Here is a 21,953-nt window from a genome sequence, read left to right on the forward strand (position 1 = left end):
TATATTTTGCAGAACTTGAGACCAATCCTTAAGATGCAGAAGATTCAGACGCGGACTAGCCTGAAGAGAACATCACAATCCAATCCTCAAGACCAAGAACATGGGGGGGCGGCAGTGGAGGAGGAGTGGCCTGAGCTGGATGAAGCTGCCACTTTTGTACTGAATATGGAGCAGATGCAGCTCATGGAATTGGCAGCCCCTTCCGTGACTAGTGGTTTGAGGCTGGTGGGACATTCCATGGTTTCCCCCCTTCCGTGACTAGTGGTTTGAGGCTGGTGGGACATTCCATGGTTTCCCCCCTTCCGTGACTAGTAGTTTGAGGCTGGTGGGACATTCCATGGTTTCCCCCCTTCCGTGACTAGTGGTTTGAGGCTGGTGGGACATTCCATGGTTTCCCCCCTTCCGTGACTAGTAGTTTGAGGCTGGTGGAACATTCCATGGTTTCCCCCCTTCCGTGACTAGTGGTTTGAGGCTGGTGGGACATTCCATGGTTTAGCCCCTTCTGTGACTAGTGGTTTGAGGCTGGTGGGACATTACATGGTTTCCCCCCTTCTGTGACTAGTGGTTTGAGGCTGGTGGGACATTACATGGTTTCCCCCCTTCTGTGACTAGTGGTTTGAGGCTGGTGGGACATTACATGGTTTCCCCCCTTTTGTGACTAGTGGTTTGAGTGTTGGTGGGACATTCCATGGTTTCCCACCTTCCGAGGTTGAGGGTCCAAGTAGTGGGGTGCAGCGAGGCCCACCCAGGGCCCCACAGTCGGAGGCTGCGGGTCCCACTGGGAAGCAGCGAGGCACACCCAGGGCCCCACAGTCTGAGGCTGCGGGTCCCAGTGGGATGCAGCAAGGCAGATCCAGGGTGAGGGGAAAGAGAACTCAACCACGCACTCCTGAGATGCAGGATGCAACAGATGTGGTTCAGATCATGTCATTGAGTGCGGAGAGCATTGACTTTACTCGATCAATCCTGGACACCATCAGTGGGGTGAGTGATGAGGTAGCGGTACTTTTGGGAGAAGTAATAGCAATGACACGGGAAATGGGAACAATGTCCGTGACCATCAGTGAGGGAATAGTGTCCATGAGGGAGGGAATGTCAAAGGTAGTGCAAAGTACGGCAGTGGCCATGAGGGAGGGAATGTCAGAGGTAGTGCAAAGGACGATACTGGCAATGACACAGGCCATCAGGGAGGGAATGTTTCAGTTCGCTGAGACACTGTCAGGGTGCGTGAGGGAGGGCAAGTGTGAATTAGCTGCTGCAATAAGGGAACACACCCAGACCATGCACCCATTGACAGAATCAACTGCCACTCCCACTACAATCCCCACACCAGCCACTGAAGAGCCCCAAACCGGGCCCTCCACATTACCACCTGAACCTCCCCCGCCCCATGAAGAAGTGCCCATTACCCGAGATGTTAGAAGGAATAAGCTTGGTAGCATGCCCAGAATCACTGCTCCACCGCCTGCAGACAGGGGTGGTGGAGAGTCCAAGACCGAGCGCAGCGGGTGGTGTTAGACGAAGGGGGATAAGAGATGGATGTCGCCTTTCCTTGCTGCTGTCATTGATGTTGTTGATGTTGTTACTGTTGTAAATATTCTCACATTAAAAGTTTTTTGTAAGTTATGTAAATTTACAAGTTTGGAAGTGATCTTAAAGTTTTTAAGTGATCTTGAGTCATATTAAAGTTTGATACAAGAATAATTTTATTACGGTAAAGTTAAGTACATTGTAAACTTATGAATAAAATATATTTTACATTAAAACTGAATCATGTACCGTTAACACAACACAACATTACGGAACAGCTCCAAAAACTAAACATGTCCATGTGGAATAGTTGTCGCTGAGCCCTCAGGCATCAGTAAAGCGTTCACGGATGAACTGCTGGCGCAAGGCTCGAGCAATTGTTAAAGGAGCACGATGGCCCGCCCTCCTCCGCCATCGTGCTCCAGCCTCAGGCACTTGCATAGCTTCCTCATCCTCGTCATCATCCTCCTCCTCCTCCTCCTCCTCTTCCTCGTCACCTGCATCTTCCACATCATTATCATCAGCCACTCTCACCGCAGATGAGTCTTCCATTACCAGCTGCTGCTGCCTCATGATGGATAAGTTATGCAGCATGCAGCACACAACAGTGAACTGACCGACAATCTCAGGGGAGTACATCAAGAAATGGTTCAGGCATTGGAAATGCTATTTCAATATGCCAGTGGTCCTCTCTATGATGCTGCACGTTGCAATGTGCGACATGTTATATTCACGGTCAGCTTCCATCCGTAGGAGCATCATGAGCCAGGTGGCGAGGCCATACCCTTTGTCTCCCAGTAGCCAGCTCTGCCCTTCTGGCTGCTGCTCAAACATGGTAGATATAAAGCTGTCACGTAGGATCAACGCATCATGGGTGCTGCCAGGGTATCTTGCATCAACTGATATGATGCAATGCATGTTGTCACACACGAGCTGCACATTAAGTGGAAGCCTTTTCTATTCCTGAACATCCCAAGGCGATGTGGGTACAATCAATGCAGCCCTGTACCTTTGGGAAGCCAGCAATCCTTGAGAACCCCACAGCCCTGTCATGAATTGCTTGGGCGGTCATTGGGAACTTGATGAAGTCATTCCTCTGCGCATACAGTGCAGCCATTACCTGGCAAATGGAGACATGTATTGCATGTTGAGAGATGGCGCACACATCTCCAGTTGTAGATTGAAATGATCCGGAGGCATAGAATGAAAGTGCAGCTGTAACCTTCACTTCAACTGACAAAGCAGTCCACCTGATGCTTCGCGGCTGCAGGTCTGCTCTCAGCAACTCAGATCGCACGGACAACTTCTCTGTGGAAACGCAGCCTTCTGACACATTCTGCATCATTCAGATGCAGGTACAAACGCCTGTCTCGACATTCTCGAGGTGCGTATGGCCTCCTGCCCAGCAGCCTACAGGCTCTGATGTTCCTGATGTGTTGAGCTCTAATCAATTGTCTCCCACGTAGCACAATGATGCAGAACGCTCGCACAAGATATGGCATTGTCAGAATTGTCCCCATATTTAAAGTTAAACTTTCAAAGAAGCTCAAAACGACAGGAAAGCAGGCAGCACAGGTTCGCAGTTCTCTCTCTCTCTCCAAGGTCTGTATGGATGGACCACATCCAAAGATCTTTTGTCCTCTCCTCTCTCCCTCCCCCACCCCCAACCTCTCCGTTGAATTGTAGCCTCTCTGTGGCCCCCGATGCCATCTAGGTGGCTCCCTCCCTCCCCCCTCCCACCCCCAAGCCTCTCTGTTGAATTGCAGCCTCTCTGTGGCCCCCGATACCGGCCAGGTCCCTCCCTCCCTCCCCCCACGCCTCTCCGATGAATTGCAGCCTCTCCGTTGAATTGCAGCCGCTCTGTGTACCCCGATGCCGGCCAGTTCGCTTGCTCCCGTCCCTAGCCCAGGCCGAGTGGCCTCCCGGTGCATTCTCCCGCCCCTAGCCCAGGCCGAGTGGCCTCCCGGTGCGTTCTCCCGCCCCTGGCCCAGGCCGAGTGGCCTCCCGGTGCGTTCTCCCGCCCCTAGCCCAGGCCGAGTGGCCTCCCGGTGCGTTCTCCCGCCCCTGGCCCAGGCCGAGTGGCCTCCCAGTGCGTTCTCCCACCCCTAGCCCAGGCCGAGTGGCCTCCCGCACCAGACCGCTGCCTTTCCGGGCTGAGTGCAGAAAGGTGAATTGGAGTTTGATGCTGAAGGTAGGGCTTCAATTTTTTATTTCTTGTTTGCAAATGCAATCCACATTGATTTATTTAACATTGCTAAGGCTTGGTTGGTTCAGGTCCAGGTCCTCTCCGCTTCCTTCCCCTATCCCAGGCCGAATGGCCTCCGATGTACTTATCTGCGTCGATTTCTTTAACTCTCCGCAAGGGTTTCCTCAAGTGGCCACATATCTGGCCTCGGTAGAAATGGAATAACTATTAGCTGGCCAAAGTTGCCTAAATGGCCAGAACTGGTGTAGGTGGCTGGTAACGCCCCCTTTTGAGAAAATAAAACTTACCTAAAAAAAAACACAACTAAGTGGTGGTGCAAATTGATTGGGGAAACTAGGGATTTTTAAGTTAGACCAGAAAAAGCAGCCTACTCCAAAAAAAAACAGAGCAACTCCTGGGGAAAATTGAGCCCATAGAACCCGGCTGATTTTCATTCCATGTTTTTTTGCAATCAAAATGTGACAAAACAAAGGGGAGGACCTAATTAAATGGCAGAACAGGCTGGAGGGATTGAACATCCTATTCCAGTCCCTATGTTCCTGAGTTACTATTTATCTTACAGCCAAAGTCACTTTAGTACATAAATCACTATATTCTCTTCTGTTGCAGCTCTGTACTTATGATCGCAGAAGTCACAGTTAAGCAGGTCACATGGTATGCCATATTACAAATGTAAGTTCTCCAAATAGAATTCTGATTCACCTCTAAAATAGTGACATTTATGGCAGTAGTGGCTTCCCCTTCCTCCATAATAACGAAACCAGACACAGACAGAAAATCGAGACCAGGCTCAGCCAGCGACTCCTCAATGAGGTTTAAAGGTAGCAAAGACCCTTGAACAGTCTCAAAAGTGATGTTAATCGCACCTACACATTAAAAGAAAACATTACGCAAAACAAGGATACAGCATAGAAAATGTAGTAACAATGTATATTTCAAAGTATTAAGGCGATGGGGAGGATGTGATGATCGTGTGTGAAAATTACACCTTGCCAGGGCAGGACAGGCTCACTGGACCAGCTGTGCTATCCTTTCTTATGTATTTGTAAGCCTAGCTTTGACATGTTTTTACTTGTTACATCTCTCTCCCAATTTTCATTCCCATTGACTTCAATAGAAATGAAACTTGGGTGAGATGTATAACAGGCAGCTGATTCAACGTTTTCTGGGGTAGAAAAATTAATAGAAACATTGCATATATGCTTTTAAGGGCTCCCATAAAATTCTTGGCTCCTTTGACATCATTAAATTTGATGTCTTGAAGCCTTCATTTGCCAACAACATTGCCGGGCTCAATTTAGTATATTGGCCTTTTTCCAAAAATCACATAAATCCATTTGGTATGCCACAATACATAGGTTAAAGTTACGCTGTAGGACACTAATGGTATGAACTCTTAACATATTCATCTGAAATTCCTCTTTTGATTATATTTGTGACAATGTTCACCCATTTATTATAAATGGATTAACATTAAGATTGTGGAGAGCATTTCAGTGAATGTATTAAGTGCTCCTCTATAATTCTGCTGTATAATTTCAGGGACACAGAATTTAACTGTGAGAGAAATATCAAATAGAATTGCATTATTTTATATAACAACACTGAACAATATTAACACTATTGTTAAAAATATAACTCCAGAGAAGATTGGAACAACTAGGGAGAAACTCTGGTGTGGGGGCTATAACTGAAGTTACACCAAGGAATTCCATTCCAGGAGAGGGGAAGGATTGCTTTACCCATTTCCACCAGGATGCTCTGGCAGTTGTAGATGAGTCACAACATTCTAAACATCCCCAGAAATTCTACCACAGGACCCCCGATAATCTGAGTAAGATCTACACCTGCTAAGAACAGGTGTATGTCCCATTGTGGGCCAAATACTCTAACAAAGTTGCTCCTCTGTTCCCCAAGAGGATTCAAATAAATTATGAAGCTAATTGTCTTGGTGAGGTGGGGGCTTTAGTTGTACCATGATTACTGCAGGAACCCGACCTGAATATTCAAATGATCCTTCCCTGGGATTTGTGATGGAGTCATTGACAGTTCACAACAGTGGGTGGAAGTTCCAGCTCGTATACTTCTATTACCTCACCATGGGTTCAATTTTCCAACAAAGCTTGTTTTTGGCATATTTGAAGAGGTACGACCGATTTTTTGGAGCCCAAGTACGCCAAAAAAAAAATGCTCTAAGTTTCCCCGTTGTATTTCTTGATTTTGGCATCACCTAACCTGTCCTTTAATTTTGGGGTTGGAGCCTTGATCTGTGCTGAAAAGATCAGGCTGCCACAGTAACCAGGGACACAATGCGAGCTGAGGCTGCAAAGTAAGACATACAGCCAGTTCGAAACACATTAAAACACATTGCATCAACTTAAAAAACATTAAAATATAGTGCAGCAACTTAGCTCCAATTATTAAAGTTTCTCCCCCTCCCCCACCCCCACTCCTGCCCCGATGCCGGTGCTGATCCCCGCCCCTATCCCAGGCCGAATGGTTTCCCAGGCCGAATGGCCTCCCAGCCTGCTTCTCCCACCTGCCCCAGGCCCCTTACCAGTGCCAGTCCCACTCCCCCACCCGACCATAGCCCCGAGTGCCTTGCTGATCTGCTTCCCTAGCCCAGAGTGCCTTGCCGGTGCAGGTCCCACTCACCCAAGCCCTGGCCGAAGGGATTGCCAGTCTGCTTCCCTAGCCTGCCCAGAGTCCCTTGCGGGTCCAGCTCCAGCTCCCCCGCCCACCCAGAGTGCCTTGCCGATCCCGCTCCCCAGCCCCCAGTGCTTTGCCGGTCCAGCTCCACTCCCCCCCGCCACCCCCGAGTGCTTTGCCAGTCCCACTACCCCACCAGCCCCAAGCCCCTTGCCGGTGCCGCCCCTAGCCCTGGCTGAAAGGCTTCCCTAGCCTGCCCCGAGCCCCTTGCCAGTGCTGGTGCTGTTTCAGCTCAAGCTTCCCCCCCCACCCCCAAGCCCTGAGTCCTTTGCCAGTCCTGGTCCCCTTCCCAGCCTCGAGTGCCTTGCCGGTCCCGCCCCATCCCAGGCTGAGTGGCCTCCCGGTCTGCTCCCCCGCCCCTATCCCCGGCCGAGAGGCCTCCCGGTCTGCTCCCCCGCCCCTATCCCAGGCCGAGTGGCCTCCCGGGCTGCTCCCCCGCCCCTATCCCAGGCCGAGTGGCCTCCCGGTCTGCTCCCCCGCCCCTATCCCAGGCCGAGTGGCCTCCCGGTCTGCTCCCCCATCCCTATCCCAGGCCGAGTGGCCTCCTCCCTCCCGGTGCCCACACCTAACTACACCTGAAAGGCTTCCCCCCCACTCCCTCTCTCACTCCCACCCCACCCTCCTCCCCCTCTCTCTCTCTCTTACCTTTCCGGCTGCTGCTGTCCGGTCATCTGCTGCACTTACTTGCGCCGATTTCCTTACCTGCGCCGATTTCTTTAACTCTCCAGAAGGTTTTTCTGCAGAGGCCACATACGCTGGCCTAAAAAGAACTGGTGTAACTCTCAGCTGGCCAAACTTGCCTATATGGCCATAATTGGCGCTGGTGGCAGGTTATTATGCCCCCTTTGGCTGAAAAAAAACGTACCTTAAAAAAAATCGTAATCAACTGAGCTGATGCAAATTGATTGGGGAAACTGTGTTTTTTAAACTTAGGCCAAAAAAAGCAGCCTGCTCCAAACAAATGGCGCAAATCACTGGGGAAAATTGAGCCCCATGTTTCAGATCACTAGAATTAAAGATAGCATTTATACCCCTCGATGAGTACAAAAACACTGGGAGCAAGGTTTCACTCCTTAGGTGTAGCTTAGCTTGATTATTATACGTTTGACTATTTCACATCATAATACAAAAAGGAAGCAAACTAACAAGTTCCCTTGTCTCGTTTCACATCTATCCAAACAATATAATTTAACGTTGTTCTAATCAATATTTTGTTACCTAGGGATCCAAATTCCCTACTGATAAACAGCTGAATGGTTTTATTTCCTTCCTGAATGGAAACAGTTTGAGACGACAGAGCAAACTTCACTATCCCATGTGGCTCATCGCTGGCTTCCACTAGAAGAACAGCTTTGTATCCTTGGCTATCAATAATAGCTGCACCTGTTGCGGGAACACCTGCCAAAAGAGAGAAAAAAATGATGATCTTTTGCTTTTCTTGAAAACATCAGGTAATTGTAACTGCAATTCATTATCTTTCAGAACTCACACACTGCCCAACAGATACATTGTTACATCTCAGCTAAGAAACTTCCTCCTGGAATTTCAAATCACACTCAAGGACTAGAGGGATGGGGAAGAGTCATCTGTAAGATGAAAGAAAGACACCTGGAGCAAAGGTCACTTAGTATATTTCCCAGTCAATCAACAAAAGAGTAACATTGATGATATTTTTGGAGATATGAACACGCTGTGTCATCCTGCTGTAACCAATTCAGGAAAAGATGGCTAGGAAGTGGAGTGGCTATCTTGGAAGTAGAAAACATGGAAAAGTTACAAGAACGTAAGAAATAGGAGCAGGAGTAGGCCATTTGACCCCTCGAGCCTGGTCCGCCATTCAATAAGATCATGGCTGATCTGATTATAGACTCAGCTCCACTTCCCTGCCCGCTCCCCATAACCCTTGTCAGTCAAAAATCTGTCTATCTCTGCCTTAAACATATCTGGGATAGAGAATTCCACAGATTTACAACCCTCAGAGAAGAAATTCCTCATCATCTCAGTTTTAAATGGGTGGCCCCTTATTCTGAGACTATGTCCCCTAGTTTTAGTTTTCCTATGAGTGGAAATATCTTCTCTGCATCCATCTTGTCCAGCCCTCTCATTATCTTATATGTTTCGATAAGATCAACTCTCATTCTTCTGAACTCCAATGTGTATAGGCCCAATTTACTCAACCTATCTTAATAAATAAACCCCCTCATCTCCGGAATCAACCTAGTGAACCTTCTCTGAACAACCTCCAATGCAAGTATATCCTTTCTTAAATATGGAGACCAAAACTGTACGTAGTACTCCAGGTGTGGCTTTATCAATACCCTGTACAGTTGTAGCAGGACTTCTCTGCTTTTATACTCTATCCCCCTTGCAATAAAGGCCAACATTCCATTTGCCTTCCTGATTATTTGCTGTACCTGCATACTAACTTTTTTGTGTTTCATGCACAAGGACCCCCAGGTCCCTCTGTACTGCAGCACTTTTTCTCCATTTAAATTTAATTCTGCTTTTCTATTTTTTCTGCCAAAGTGGATAACCTCACATTTTCCTACGTTATACTCCATCTGCCAAATCTTTGCCTACTCACTTAGCCTGTCTTTATCACTTTACAGATTTTTTGTGTCCTCCTCACAATTTGCTTTCCCATACGTCTTTGTTTCATCAGCAAACTTGGCTACATTACACTTGGTCCCTTCATCCAAGTCGTTAATATAGATTGTAAATAGTTGAGACCCCAGCATCGATCCCCGGGGTACCCCACTAGTTACTGTTTGTCAACCTGAAAATGACCCGTTGAACCCGACTCTCTGTTTTCTGTTAGCCAATCCTCTATCCTGGCTAATATATTACCCTCAACCCCGTGAACTTTTATCTTCTGCAGTAACCTTTTATGTGGCAACTTGTCAAATGCCTTCTGGAAATCCAAATACACCACATCCACTGGTTCCCCTTTATCCATCCTGCTCATTACATCCTCGAAGAACTCCAGCAAATTTGTCAAACATAATTTCCCTTTCATAAAACCATGCTGACTCTGTTTGATTGAATTATGTTTTTCTAAATGTCCTGCTACTGCTTCCTTAATAATGGACTCCAGCATTTTCCCAATGACAGATGTTAGGCTAACCGGTCTATAGTTTCCTGCTTTCTGTCTGCCTCCTTTTTTAAATAGGGGCGTTACATTTGCTGTTTTCCAATCTGCGGGAACCTCCCCAAAATCCAGGGAATTTTGGTAATTACAACCAATGCATCCACTATCTCTGCAGCCACTTCTTTTAGGACCCTAGGATGCAAGCCATCAGATCCAGGGGACTAGTCCGCTTTTAGTCCCATTATTTTACCGAGTACTACTTCTTTAGTGATAGTAATTGCACTAAGTTCATCCCTCCCTATAGCCCCTTCATTACAAAACGTTCGCAGGGAAAGAATAAGTTAGGAGGGAGCTAAGGGGTCGAAATTTGGTTGCCTGTTATCGTGCACGGGAGGCGGCAATGGCCTACCTTTGACAATAAGTGACGTCAAGAGGCAACGCTATGCCTGCTAATGCCACCCACATGGTGATGTCATCCAGCATACAACGCCTCTGTTGCGATATTTGCTTTGTACTGCTGCCGTACAGCCTGAAAAAAGTGGTGAGTAAACAGCTGAACTTGGGCAGAATCGACCAGAGAGCTAGGCATGTTTTTTTCTTTATTTATTTCTTCATTTTTTCATTAGTTGTAACAGTGGGAAAGTTTGTGTGCAGGTTGGAGAAATTTGAGATTTCTTTTCTTTCTTCCCATTTCTTCTTGTTTTCCAGCTAGCATGGCGGCAGCCTCCCGATGCAAAATTCAGTAGGCCTCTTCAGCTCCTGCACGAGGATGAGTGTGTAACGCCCCTTTTTACTGCTGCTCTCACCTTTGGGCGTAAAAACTGATTTTGACAGTTGTAGCCTGCACCCAACGCCTGGCGGTAAAACCAGCACTCAGGTGGTGACACCGCCTCAAAAACGGCATTACCGAATTTCGACCCCGAAGAGTCTTAATTAAGTTTAGGTTAAATTGTCATTTACACAGCATATGCAGTAATTGTGCTGTGCTTATCACCTGACCATTGCAGAACCCACTATATTTCTTTCAATTGATTTCTATGGAATGAAAATCAGACAGGTTCTGCAACTGGGGAAATCTGCACCAGCCATGTGGAGAAGGCGAAAATTTACCTGGAGGCAGGTGGTAATAGATGCTGACCTTACCAGCGACACACAAAGCCCATGAATGAATAAAAAACAAAGCCCATTTAAAATGGAAATTGGGGTCCTGTGACATCAATAGGAGCCTAATTTGTCATTTTGAACCGGACATGGTGGAGCATGCGGTGTACACTCTCCAACCAATATCAGCTGTTGGCTTAGGCAAAGTGGTCCCTTCAGACTCCAGAGATCCAGTCTGGACTGTGCCACACCAGCTAGCTACCCCATCAAATATCAAGGCTCCCCCATCCCACCTCCCTAATAGACTTTCTTTCTTCGGCCCGGAGGCCGGCCGGGCTGCCCAATATTGCGATGGCCTAGAGCCAACAGGGTGACCTGGTTTGCTCAAACTCCAGCCACAGCCCGCTGTCCCGATGGGTCACCCATTTAAAATGGAAATGAGGAGGAATTTCTTTTCTCAGAGGGTCGTGAATCTTTGGAATTCTCTACCCCAGAGAGCTGTGGAGGCTGGGTCATTGAATACATTTAAGGTGGAGATAGACAGATTTTTGAATGATAAGGAAGTCAAGGGTTATGGGGAGTGGGCAGGAAGGTGAAGTTGAGGCCAAGATCAGATCAGCCATGATCTTACTGAATGACGGAGTAGACCCGTGGGGCCAAATGGCCTGCTCCTATTTCTTATGTCCTTAAATGCAGATCCCCCTCAAAATGCACCAGGCTTCCCACTGTGACTACTAGGTCCACTCAGGGAAATTTCACCCCATCATCTCCAGGAGACTCACCTTCTGTTCTCCTGATCCCCTCCTAACTCAACCCCCTTACTAGCCTCCTTGCTAGCAGAGATCTACAATGAATCCCTTTCCTTATGCACTGTCCCTCTCTCATAAATACGTCATGTTAGTGTAGCCTCAAAAATACTCTACTTAATGCGGTAGAATATTACCTTGAGTTCTGACATTTGACAAAATAATTCTGTATTCCTCCTTTTCTTCAGGAATACCATCATCAAATAGGTGGACCAGAAGAGATGCATTCAGAACACCCTATAAGGTTATAGAGATCGCAGACACAATTAGAATAAAAAGAGAGAACACAACAGAAATATATATAAAATAAATTTAAATGTATTTATATTGCGCCTTTCACGACCTCAGAACATCCTATATAGAAAATCATGGTGCCAGATAGGACAAGCACTACATCAGAAGTCTTGGCCACACTGTGGACATGGTTGGCCAATAGTGGAGGGGGTGGATGTCTAGACTAATGGATGAGGTGCTTATCAAGTGGATTGCTGTGTGCTGGATGGTGTTGAGCTTCTTGAATGTTGTTGCTGCTGCACCTATCCAGACAAATGGAGAGTATTCCATCCTTCTTGTGGAAAAAAATCAATGATTTAGACCTGAATGTAGGGGGTATGATTCAGAAGTTTTCAGATGATACTAAAATTGGCTGTCTGGTTGATAATGAAGAAGGAAGCTACAGACTGCAGGAAGATATTAATCAATTAGTCAAGTGGGCAGAACAGTGGCAAATGGAATTTAATCCGGAGGAGAAATGTGAGGTAACACATTTGGGGATACTGAGAAGTGTAGAGGAACACCATCATGATCATCATCATAGGCAGTCCCTCGGAATCAAGGAAGACTTGCTTCCACCATGAGTACTTAGGGGCTGAACAGTCCAACACGAGAGCCAAGTTCATGTCACAGGTGGGACAGACAGCCACCGAGGGTAAGGGAGACCTTGGAGTGCATGTCCACAGATCCTTGAAGGTAGCAGGCCAGGTAGATAAGGTGGTTAAGAAGGCATACAGAATACTTGCCTTTACTGGCTGAGGCATATATACAGAAGAGCAGGGAGGTTATGCTTAACTGTATAAAACACCAGTTAGGCCATAGCTAGAGTACTGTGTGCAGTTTTGGTCACCACATTACATGAAAGATTGCACTAGGGAGGGTACAGAGGAGATTTAGGAGGATGTTGCCTGAACTGTAGAATTTTAGCTATGAGGAAAGATTGGATAGGCTGGGATTGTTTTCTTTGGAACAGAGGAGACTGAGCGGAGACCTTATTGAGGTGTATAAAATTATGAAGGGCTTAGATAGAGTGGATAGGAAAGGCCTATTTCCCTTAGCAGAGGGGTCAACAACCAGGGGGCGTAGATTTAAAGTAATTGGTAGGAGGTTTAGAGGGGATTTGAGTGGAATTCCTTTCACCCGGAGGGTGGGGGGGGTCTGGAACTCACTGCCTGAAAGGGTGGTAGAGGCAGAAACCCGCACCACATTTAAAAAATGCTTGGATGTGCACTGGAAATGCTGTTACCTACAAGCCTATGGACTAAGACCTGGAAAGTGGGATTAGGCTGGATAGCTCTCTGTCAGCCAGCGTGGACACGATGGACCGAAATGGCCTCCTTCCATGCTGTAAATTTCTATGATTCTATGATTCACACTCCTGACTTATGTCTTGTAGATAGTGGAAAGGCGTTGGGGAGTCAGGAGGTGAGACACTCACTACAGAATACCCAGCCTCTGACCTGCTCTAGTAGCCACCGGTCCAGTTGAGTTCCTGGTCAAAGGTGGCTCCTCCGGATGTTGAAGGTAGGGGATTCGGCTGCCTTGAGGAACTCCTGCAGCAATGTCCTCGGGGTGAGGTGATTGGCCTCCAACATCAACAACTATCTTCCTTCATACCAGGTATGAGTCCAGCCACTGAAGATATTTCCCCCTGATCCACACTGACTTCAGCGTTACTAGGCTTCTTGGAGCAACACTCAGTCAAATGCTGCCTTGATATCAACTGCAGTCACTTTCGCCTCAGCTCTGGAATTCTGCTAATGAGGTTCATTGGATATATTCAAGAGGGAATTAGATATGGCCCTTATGGCTAAAGGGATCAAGGGGTATGGAGAGAAAGCAGGAAAGGGGTACTGAGGTGAATGATCAGCCAGGATCTTACTGAATGGTTGTGCAGGCTCGAAGGGCCGAATGGCCTACTCCTACACCTATTTTCTATGTTTCTATGTTTGGAGCCAAGTAGTCCTGGTGGAACCAAAACTGAGAATCAGCGAGCAAGTTATTGCTGAATAAGTGCCACCTGATATCACTGTTGATGGCTCTTTCTATCACCGTGCTGATGATTGGAAGTAGGCAGGGGGGTTATTGGCCGGGTTGGTTTTGTCCTGCTTTTTGTGGACAGGAGATACCTGACCAATTTCCCATATTGTCGGGTGATGCCAGAGTTGGCACTGCAGTGGAGCAGCGTAGCTCAAGGAAAGGTTAGTTCTGGAACACAGATCCTCAGTACTACCATCAAGATGTTGTCAGAACCCATAGATTTTGCTGTGCCTAGTGCACTCAGCCATTCCTTGCAGTTACATGGAGTGAAGTGAATTGGCTGAAGACTTACATCTGTGATGATTGGGACCTGAGGAGGAGACCAAGAAGCTCATCCATTCGGCACTTCTGGCCAAAGATGGCCAAAGTACTGTCTTTTTCACAACGTGATAGGTTTTGCCATATTTGAAGATGGAGATATTCATGGAATCTCTCTTCCTGTTCGTTGCTTAATTGTCCAACACTATACGTGACTGGATGTGACAGGGCTGCAGAGCTTTGAGCTGATCCATTGGTTGTGGGATCACTTTGCTCTATCTATAGCATACTGCTTTCACTGTTTAGCATGCATATAGTCCTGTGTTGTAGATCTCATTTTCAGGTATGCCTGGCATGCTCTTCTATGCTCTTCACTGAACTCCTTTTTGGTCATCTGTCTTGATGGTGCTGGAGGAGTGAGGGATGTGCCAGGCCATGAGTTTGCAATTGGATGAATAAACAGTTGATCTGTTTTGATGGTTTTGGTTGAAGGATAAATGTTAGCCAGGATACTGGAAGAACTCCCTACTTTTCTTTGAAAAAATGCCATGGGATCTGATGCCCAACTGAACAGCTGGATGGGCCATCAGTTTAACATCTCAGCCTAAAGACAGATAGAAACATAGAAACATAGAAAAATAGGTGCAGGAGTAGGCCATTCGGCCCTTCTAGCCTGCACCGCCATTCAATGAGTTCATGGCTGAACATGCAACTTCAGTACCCCCTTCCTGCTTTCTCGTCATACCCCTTGATCCCCCTAGTAGTAAGGACTTCATCTAACTCCCTTTTGAATATATTTAGTGAATTGGCCTCAACTACTTTCTGTGGTAGAGAATTCCACAGGCTCACCACTCTCTGGGTGAAGAAGTTTCTCCTCATCTCGGTCCTAAATGACTTATCCCTTATCCTTAGACTGTGACCCCTGGTTCTGGACTTTCCCAACATTGGGAACATTCTTCCTGCATCTAACCTGTCTAAACCCGTCAGAATTTTAAACGTTTCTATGAGGTCCCCTCTCATTCTTCTGAACTCCAGTGAATACAAGCCCAGTTGATCCAGTCTTTCTTGATAGGTCAGTCCCACCATCCCGGGAATCAGTCTGGTGAACCTTCGCTGCACTCCCTCAATAGCAAGAATGTCCTGCCTCAAGTTAGGAGACCAAAACTGTACACAATACTCCAGATGTGGCCTCACCAAGGCCCTGTACAACTGTAGCAACACCTCCCTGCCCCTGTACTCAAATCCCCTCGCTATGAAGGCCAACATGCCATTTGCTTTCTTAACCGCCTGCTGTACCTGCATGCCAACCTTCAATGACTGATGCGCAAAGCTATCACACTTCAATGATGAGCAAAGCTATCACACTTATTGTATCACCTCAAGCCTGACCTCCAGATAACTACCAGCACAAGGATGCTACTGCTTATAGATGTGAAGCTGACCATAGCATTAAATTTTGATACCATCAGTGAGAAGTTTTGCCAAACCAATGAGCCTTCCATGCGCCAATGTAATCAACAATATGACAGAAGTCTTATTTGACACCAAAAACAGATGAGAAATAGGAAGGGGCCAAGGATAGATCCTTGGGGGACACCAGAGGTAATGATGCAAGAGCAGGAAGATAATCCATTACAGGCTATGATTAGATAGATAAGAATGGAACCAGGTGAGTGCAGTCTCACCCAGCTGGACGACGGTGGAGAGGTGTTGGAGGAGGATGGAGTGGTCAGCCATGTCAAAGGATACAGACAATTCAAGAAGGACAAAGAGCAATGGTTTGCCTTTGTCACAGTCTCAAAGGGTGTCATTTGTGACTTTGATCAGTGCCGTTTCGGTACTGTTGCAGGCGTGGAAACCCAATTGAAGGGATTCAAACATGGAGTTCCGGGAAAGATGGGCACAGATTTGTGAGGCGACAACACGTTCAAGGACTTTGGAGAGGAAAGGAAGGTTGAAGATGAGGCGGTAGTATGCAAGAACGGAGGGGTCAAGGGTTGTTTTTTTTTTAAAAGAGGGGTGATGATGGCAGATTTGAGGGCGGGGGGAACAGTATCTGAGGAGAGGGAACAGTTAACAAGGTCAGCTAACATGGGAGCCAGAAAAGGAAATTGAGTGGTCAGCAGTTTGGTGGGAATAGGTTCGAGGGAGCAGGAAGTGGGTCTCATGAACAAGATAAGCATGGAGACGTCATGAGGGGAAATCGGAGAGAAACTGGAGAAAGATGCGCGTTCAGGGCTAGGGCAGGGAAGAACCTTAGAGGAAGTCTGGCTAGGGGAAGGAAGGGAAGTGGCAGAGGCAGCTGAACGGACTGCCTCAATCTTAGAGAGAAGAAGTCCATGAGCTCTTCACACTTGTTGTCGGAGTTCTCAGTGGAAGTACAGTGGTAGGCTGCTAATCATACGAAAGGGGCTGCATAAGACAGCCGAGTCATGAGATAGTTCTGCAACATTTGCCAGTGCTTCTCATACTATGCTGGTTGACCTGCTACTTCGCAATTTTGAGTTCATTGAGGAATGAGTTGGGTTGATTGGATGGATGTGGCATCAACTGCCTCCTTTGTGCCTACTCCTGTTGTGCTGATTTTACAGAGGAACATTTTTCTCAACCTCAAACATTCCTCTATTTTCAGAAGATTCAGAGCACCTTTTTCTTAAGGGAACATTCTTCTACAGTTCCTTCAGCACCTTCCATTACAGGCAAAAATGTTGGTTCTTGTGGTACACAAACTGGTTGCCTTTAAATGGGAGCAGCTATGCTTTAAGAACTGGAGGTGTCTAGAAATCCCATTCTGCAACAATTACAACTTTTTTGCACTTGTGAAGAACACACAGGGATCTTATGCTAAATATATCAAGGAGCTGACCTCAGCGAATCTGGCAAGATCAGCTCGCTTCTGCATGGCACATGTTCCCTCAAGTGGAGAACATTCAGATGGCATTTCAGCAAGATTTATAAATCATTGAATCTTATAGCACAGAAGGAGACCATTCGGCCCATCATGCCTGTGCTGGAGCCCTATAATAATCTTAATAGTGAAAAGTAGAATCTAATCAGCAAACAAAAATCTGATGATTTTGGCTCCTATTTCCCATAGTGAACAGTGTGAATGTACATCATTTGTAACAAAACCAAACCCATTGTCTTGAGTTTTTCATTTCATCTAAATTTTCTATGCTCTAAGTTCCAACCAGTAGATATTCTGCTGGTCAGTGAATTACCCACCATCAGCCCAGCTGCCTTTCCTTTTAGTCACAGGCATTCTTAAAGCATTACAATGCACTTACCTTTAATGTGGCTTCTCTTGGTGAAGCTCTAAAAGTGAAAAAATATTGAAAGAAGACTGTATGTACACCAGTGAGTAATGTGCAATATTCCAATCGTATAAGCACATTTTTTTCTTTCAATTCATTTTCACCTTAATTGTTCATTTTCTGAAATGCACCAAAAAGACAGATTTAGGGGCTGATTAAACCCCTCTGTTGAGTGGGAATGGACTGGTGGCATGATTAAAACAGCAGCTCAGCAGTTACCGCCCTATTCCTGCTGACGTCGGGATCAGCGCATTTTGGTTGAGATCTTGAAATGTGCAGCCCAGGCACTGCCTGGAAATGGGTGGGAGCCCACGTAAATCGAGGTCCTAGGACGTCAACAGAACCTCAACAAAATTTTGAAGTCCCAATGAGCTGAGAGTGCACCGTGCATACTCCGCTCATTTGTGTTCGACATTGAACAGCCTAACCAGGGGTCCTTAAAGAATTTGCTCCAAAAAAGTTTATCAAATGGTTTGTAAGTGATTTTTGTAGGGTCAGGAGGAGCATGTCACCTAGCCCCATAAAGATCAACCCCTGTGATGCCTGACTCTTCGCAGCCCTCACTAGAGAAAGTCTCCCTCCCACAACTTAATCCATGGGGGAGCCACCACTTCCGATCAGCGAGTTTCTCCAAGTGCACAAGCAACTCGCTGGCAGAATGCAAATTAGTTGAGCCTCAGATCGCTTCTATCGAGCGGGCGGCAAACTCATTCTATCTGCCACTGGTCAATGAAAATCTACCCCATAGAGTGAAAATATAAAAGAAAAAATCTGCAAATGAAGGAAATCTGAAATTAGAACAGAAAATGCTGGAAATACACAGCAGCTGTAAAGACAAAAGGTAAGTTAATGTTTCAGGTGTAGACCTTGTGTCAGAAATTTCTGACATGTAGGCAGGAATTTTCACATTGCAGAACGTGGGGGCGGGTCGGCTGAAATTGACAGTGCCTCGGAAACCCGCCATCATCCCGCCGACTTCCACCTTTAAATCAGGCGCTTTTCGAGGAGAGGCGGGCGACTGCGCGAAGGCTCAGTTAGCACAACCAACATTTTTTTCCCTCAAAGTGGCCAATTCCGTGCCGGGGTCGGCACTTCCCGCACCGGTGGAAAAAAAACAACAATTTGAATTATACACTCCAGACCTAGCGTGGGGCAATTTCACCACCTTGACCTCTGAACCTCGAGTACACTAGTCTAGTACCATAATCATGTACCCCATGTAAATTGTTCAATTGTTCATTGATCTACTGGAGTTTAGCCATGACTATGGTTAGCACTCTAAACCCCCAATTTGTCATAAGTTTTTATTCTCCAGGGTATTTAATTGTATGTCTATTACACACTGAAAGAAAATAATGAAAAACTAGATTATACATTTAGCAGTAAATGACATATACCTTAATTTATCAGATTATCACCAAACTGTAATAGTTATTTGTCCTCACTTGTAAAAAAATAAGCCAAGCATTTTATTTTGTTTATGGCAAGCTAAATAACAAAAGAGTGGCCATCAATTGTGCTCAGTAATTTAGGGGAGCGTCCTAGTTATTTACCTCAGAAAGCAAAAGAGTCCCACTTGTATCCACAAAATTCTCCTGAACGTATCTCCCATGGATGTTCCAGTCAACAGTAATGTTTCCATGTCCAGGAGCACTTCTTTCAATCCAGAACAGTAACACTTCTCCTGTAAATGAGGAAGCAGAATCAGATTGGACTATCAACCCATTTTCTACTGGCAAGCTGTAGATTTATCAGTCATGCATCATTCATTTGGCTTATTAATCAAACACTTCATGCAAAGCTATACAGATACAATAAAAAAAAGAGAATTACAAGTATTTATTAAACCTTGCAGTGTATAAATGTTCAGCTTACATATGGCAAATATAACAAATTATAATTTTTATGGTTAACTCAACTAAGAAGAATTTTTTTTTTTCCATATACCAATGACTAAGAGAAATTCTTTGAATCCGGAGTATGTTTTTACAGCACAAAACAATGTTATGGCATTCGATAATTAAAAACACTGGGCTTAATTTTCCCCAAGCCCGTTTTCTGGTGTATTGCCAGAGTTGCACTGCTTATTTAGGTCCAGAAATGCACCAGAAAAACATGTCCGAACTTTCCCCGATGTTTGTACTGTAATCTGGAGCCGCGCAGCGTGGCCAGTCACCTCGGGGGGTGGAGCCTGCGGTCTGCGCCGGAAAAAGCAGCCGGGCCTTCTGCGCATGCGCGGGGAAATAAACTGACATTCTGGACGTCACTGAAATGGCCGCACATGCGCAGTAGAACTCAGAGTTGGCAATCGGCCATTTTTAAAGAGCAAGTTGTGTGTGTGTGTGTGTGTGCCAGGAGGAGTGCCGGTCCCAGTCCGCTGTGGTCCCCGAGTGAGTGCCGGTCAGTTTGTTCCCTCTCCCGCCGAGCCTCTCCGGTCCCAAGTGAGTGCCGGTCCAGGTCCGCACTGCTTCCCGCCCCTAGCCCAGACCGAATGGCCTCCGATTTACTTACCCGCGCCGATTTCTTTAACTCTCCGCAAGGGTTTTCTCAAGAGGCCACATACGCTGGCCTAAGTAGAAATGGAGTAACTATCAGCTGGCCAAAGTTCCCTAAATGGCCAGAATTGGCGTAGGTGGCTGGTTACACCCACTTCTGAGGGAAAAAAAAACTTACCTAAAAAAAACATGACTAAATGAATTACGCTGGTGCAAATTGGGGAAACTATGGATTTTTAAGTTAGGCCAGAAAAAGCAGCCTGCTCCAAAAAAAGGGTGCAAATCACTGGGGAAAATTGAGCCCATTGTCTTTCACCTCCCTGCTTTCTCGATGTAGAACATGTTTCGATTGTTTACAGGGTCATATAAAAATACTTTGAATTGATCTGATTATTAGGAGATGCACAAGAACATTCCGTAAAGATTAAGAAAGTGGCCAGAAGTATTTGAAGGAGGGAGATGTTTAGAAGGACAGGAGGTCAGTGAATTCAGAGGAGAGAGCAAGGGGAGCTGAGATGAATGTTAAAATCATTGATAAGGATTCAGTCAATGCAGAGGCTGAGGGTGGAAAGGAGGGAGAATATCTTGGTGGGAAACTTGAGGTAGGGCTTGAGGTTATGGTAGATAACGAGGGGTTTAAAGGAGATGAGAGGGACGGAACAAGTTGATGTGCTCAAAGGAGGTGAAAATACCAGAGTAGGGGGAAAGGTATAATTTAGTAATAAGGAGCAGACAACCATCACTAAAAAAAGTGTGTTTAGAAATCAGTATTCTAATAGTGAACGTTTTTATTCACATAGGTTTAGTTATTGCTTGCATTTCCTCAAATGCATACATGTAGAATAAAAATGGCCTGAAATTTTCCAAACAGAACTACATTCTGTGTGTATAAGTGTATATTTATGGTTATGTACACACCTAAATTAGCTGTATTCCACACTGAACAAACGATTAGGCAAAAAGAGACAGTTCAAAACATGCACATAAAAGAAATGCCAAGAAAACATTGCACGTTGCAAATATTTTCATCAGTAATAACCCTTATAGTCCTGATGGTTTGTTCTTGAACTCAAATCACGAAATAAAATATTTTGCTGTTTATTTTGAAGCATTATCAGAAATGCTTTCACTCATTGAGGTTATTCAAAGAAATGTGAATTCAGAACAGCTCAAAGGGTTATGTAATGAAACTACTTTATAGCAATGTTAGAGCATAACACAACACAAAATAGTTCCAAATGTTCATCTTAGTGTTCTTGCTCCACAGTATCTTTGCTGAATTTCGCAATGCCAAATTGGCATGCTGTATGTACCAGCTAAATCATTATGTGGTGCTATTGCATGCTAAATCCATTGGCACTGTATAACTACTTGAAAAGCATGCAGCAAAATGTATATACACTTGCATTTACCTGCAAGACCAAAGGCTATGTGAATGTTAAACAAACATTTATTCTATGTAAAAAAATATAAGGGGTTGAAAAATCACAAAATGTGGAAGAAAAATGTACTGGTTTTAGAGGCAGCAGGACGTTCATTAAACAAAAAATTGGATAATAATCATAAAACAAAAGACCAACCATTTATTAAAATAAAAATACATTGAATGGTTGTATGTTGCAGCTGAAAATATGTTTGCAAGTCAAAAAAGCACAAAAGGAAAAAGATTTACAATTTTCAAAATAATTTTCAATTGTTGGAAACAATTTCAGTCTAAAATAGATATTCAAAAAATCAGCAAAAGTAATAATATTAAACATACAGAATGTGAAAAAATATACTTCTGAAAAATATTAAAATGGTTAAAACTTTTTGAAGGAGGCATTATCTAGTCAAAGACTGCCAGTAATTCTGTTCAAAATAAATGAAACTTTTTTTAAAGTTTAAATTTACATTTTAAACATTGCATTAATAAATATATAACGTTTATGAAGAAAGCTTTTCCTAAAATAATGAATTGCATTAAAAAATTATAGAAGAATCATGATCATAAAACCTTCTACAAACAGTAACATTATTTTGCCAGTACATACAGTATTGCATTGGCTTTTAAATATAGCCTAATAAAAATCACAGGAAACAACCTACATATTTTAAATATAGAAGTTGGAACACAAGAGTGAATGATGTTGT

The 21,953-nt window shown here is 45.2% G+C and overlaps 1 protein-coding gene across 5 annotated transcripts in view; it reads right to left on the reverse strand.

Moving 5' to 3' along the window:
* adgrv1 (adhesion G protein-coupled receptor V1) overlaps positions 1-21,953 on the reverse strand; it is an 892,784-nt gene that overhangs the window by 616,700 nt on the left and 254,131 nt on the right. For all 5 annotated transcript variants that reach the window (XM_070885047.1, XM_070885038.1, XM_070885028.1 and 2 more), the window contains 4 exons: positions 18,879-19,009; positions 11,578-11,677; positions 7,664-7,843; positions 4,439-4,602 (listed from right to left, as the gene is read on the reverse strand). In XM_070885047.1, coding sequence (XP_070741148.1) covers positions 4,439-4,602; positions 7,664-7,843; positions 11,578-11,677; positions 18,879-19,009 — 575 coding nt within the window. The remainder of the gene's footprint in view (positions 1-4,438; positions 4,603-7,663; positions 7,844-11,577; positions 11,678-18,878; positions 19,010-21,953) is intronic.

Source organism: Pristiophorus japonicus, chromosome 1 (assembly GCF_044704955.1).
Source record: "Pristiophorus japonicus isolate sPriJap1 chromosome 1, sPriJap1.hap1, whole genome shotgun sequence".
Taxonomy (NCBI): domain Eukaryota; kingdom Metazoa; phylum Chordata; class Chondrichthyes; family Pristiophoridae; genus Pristiophorus; species Pristiophorus japonicus.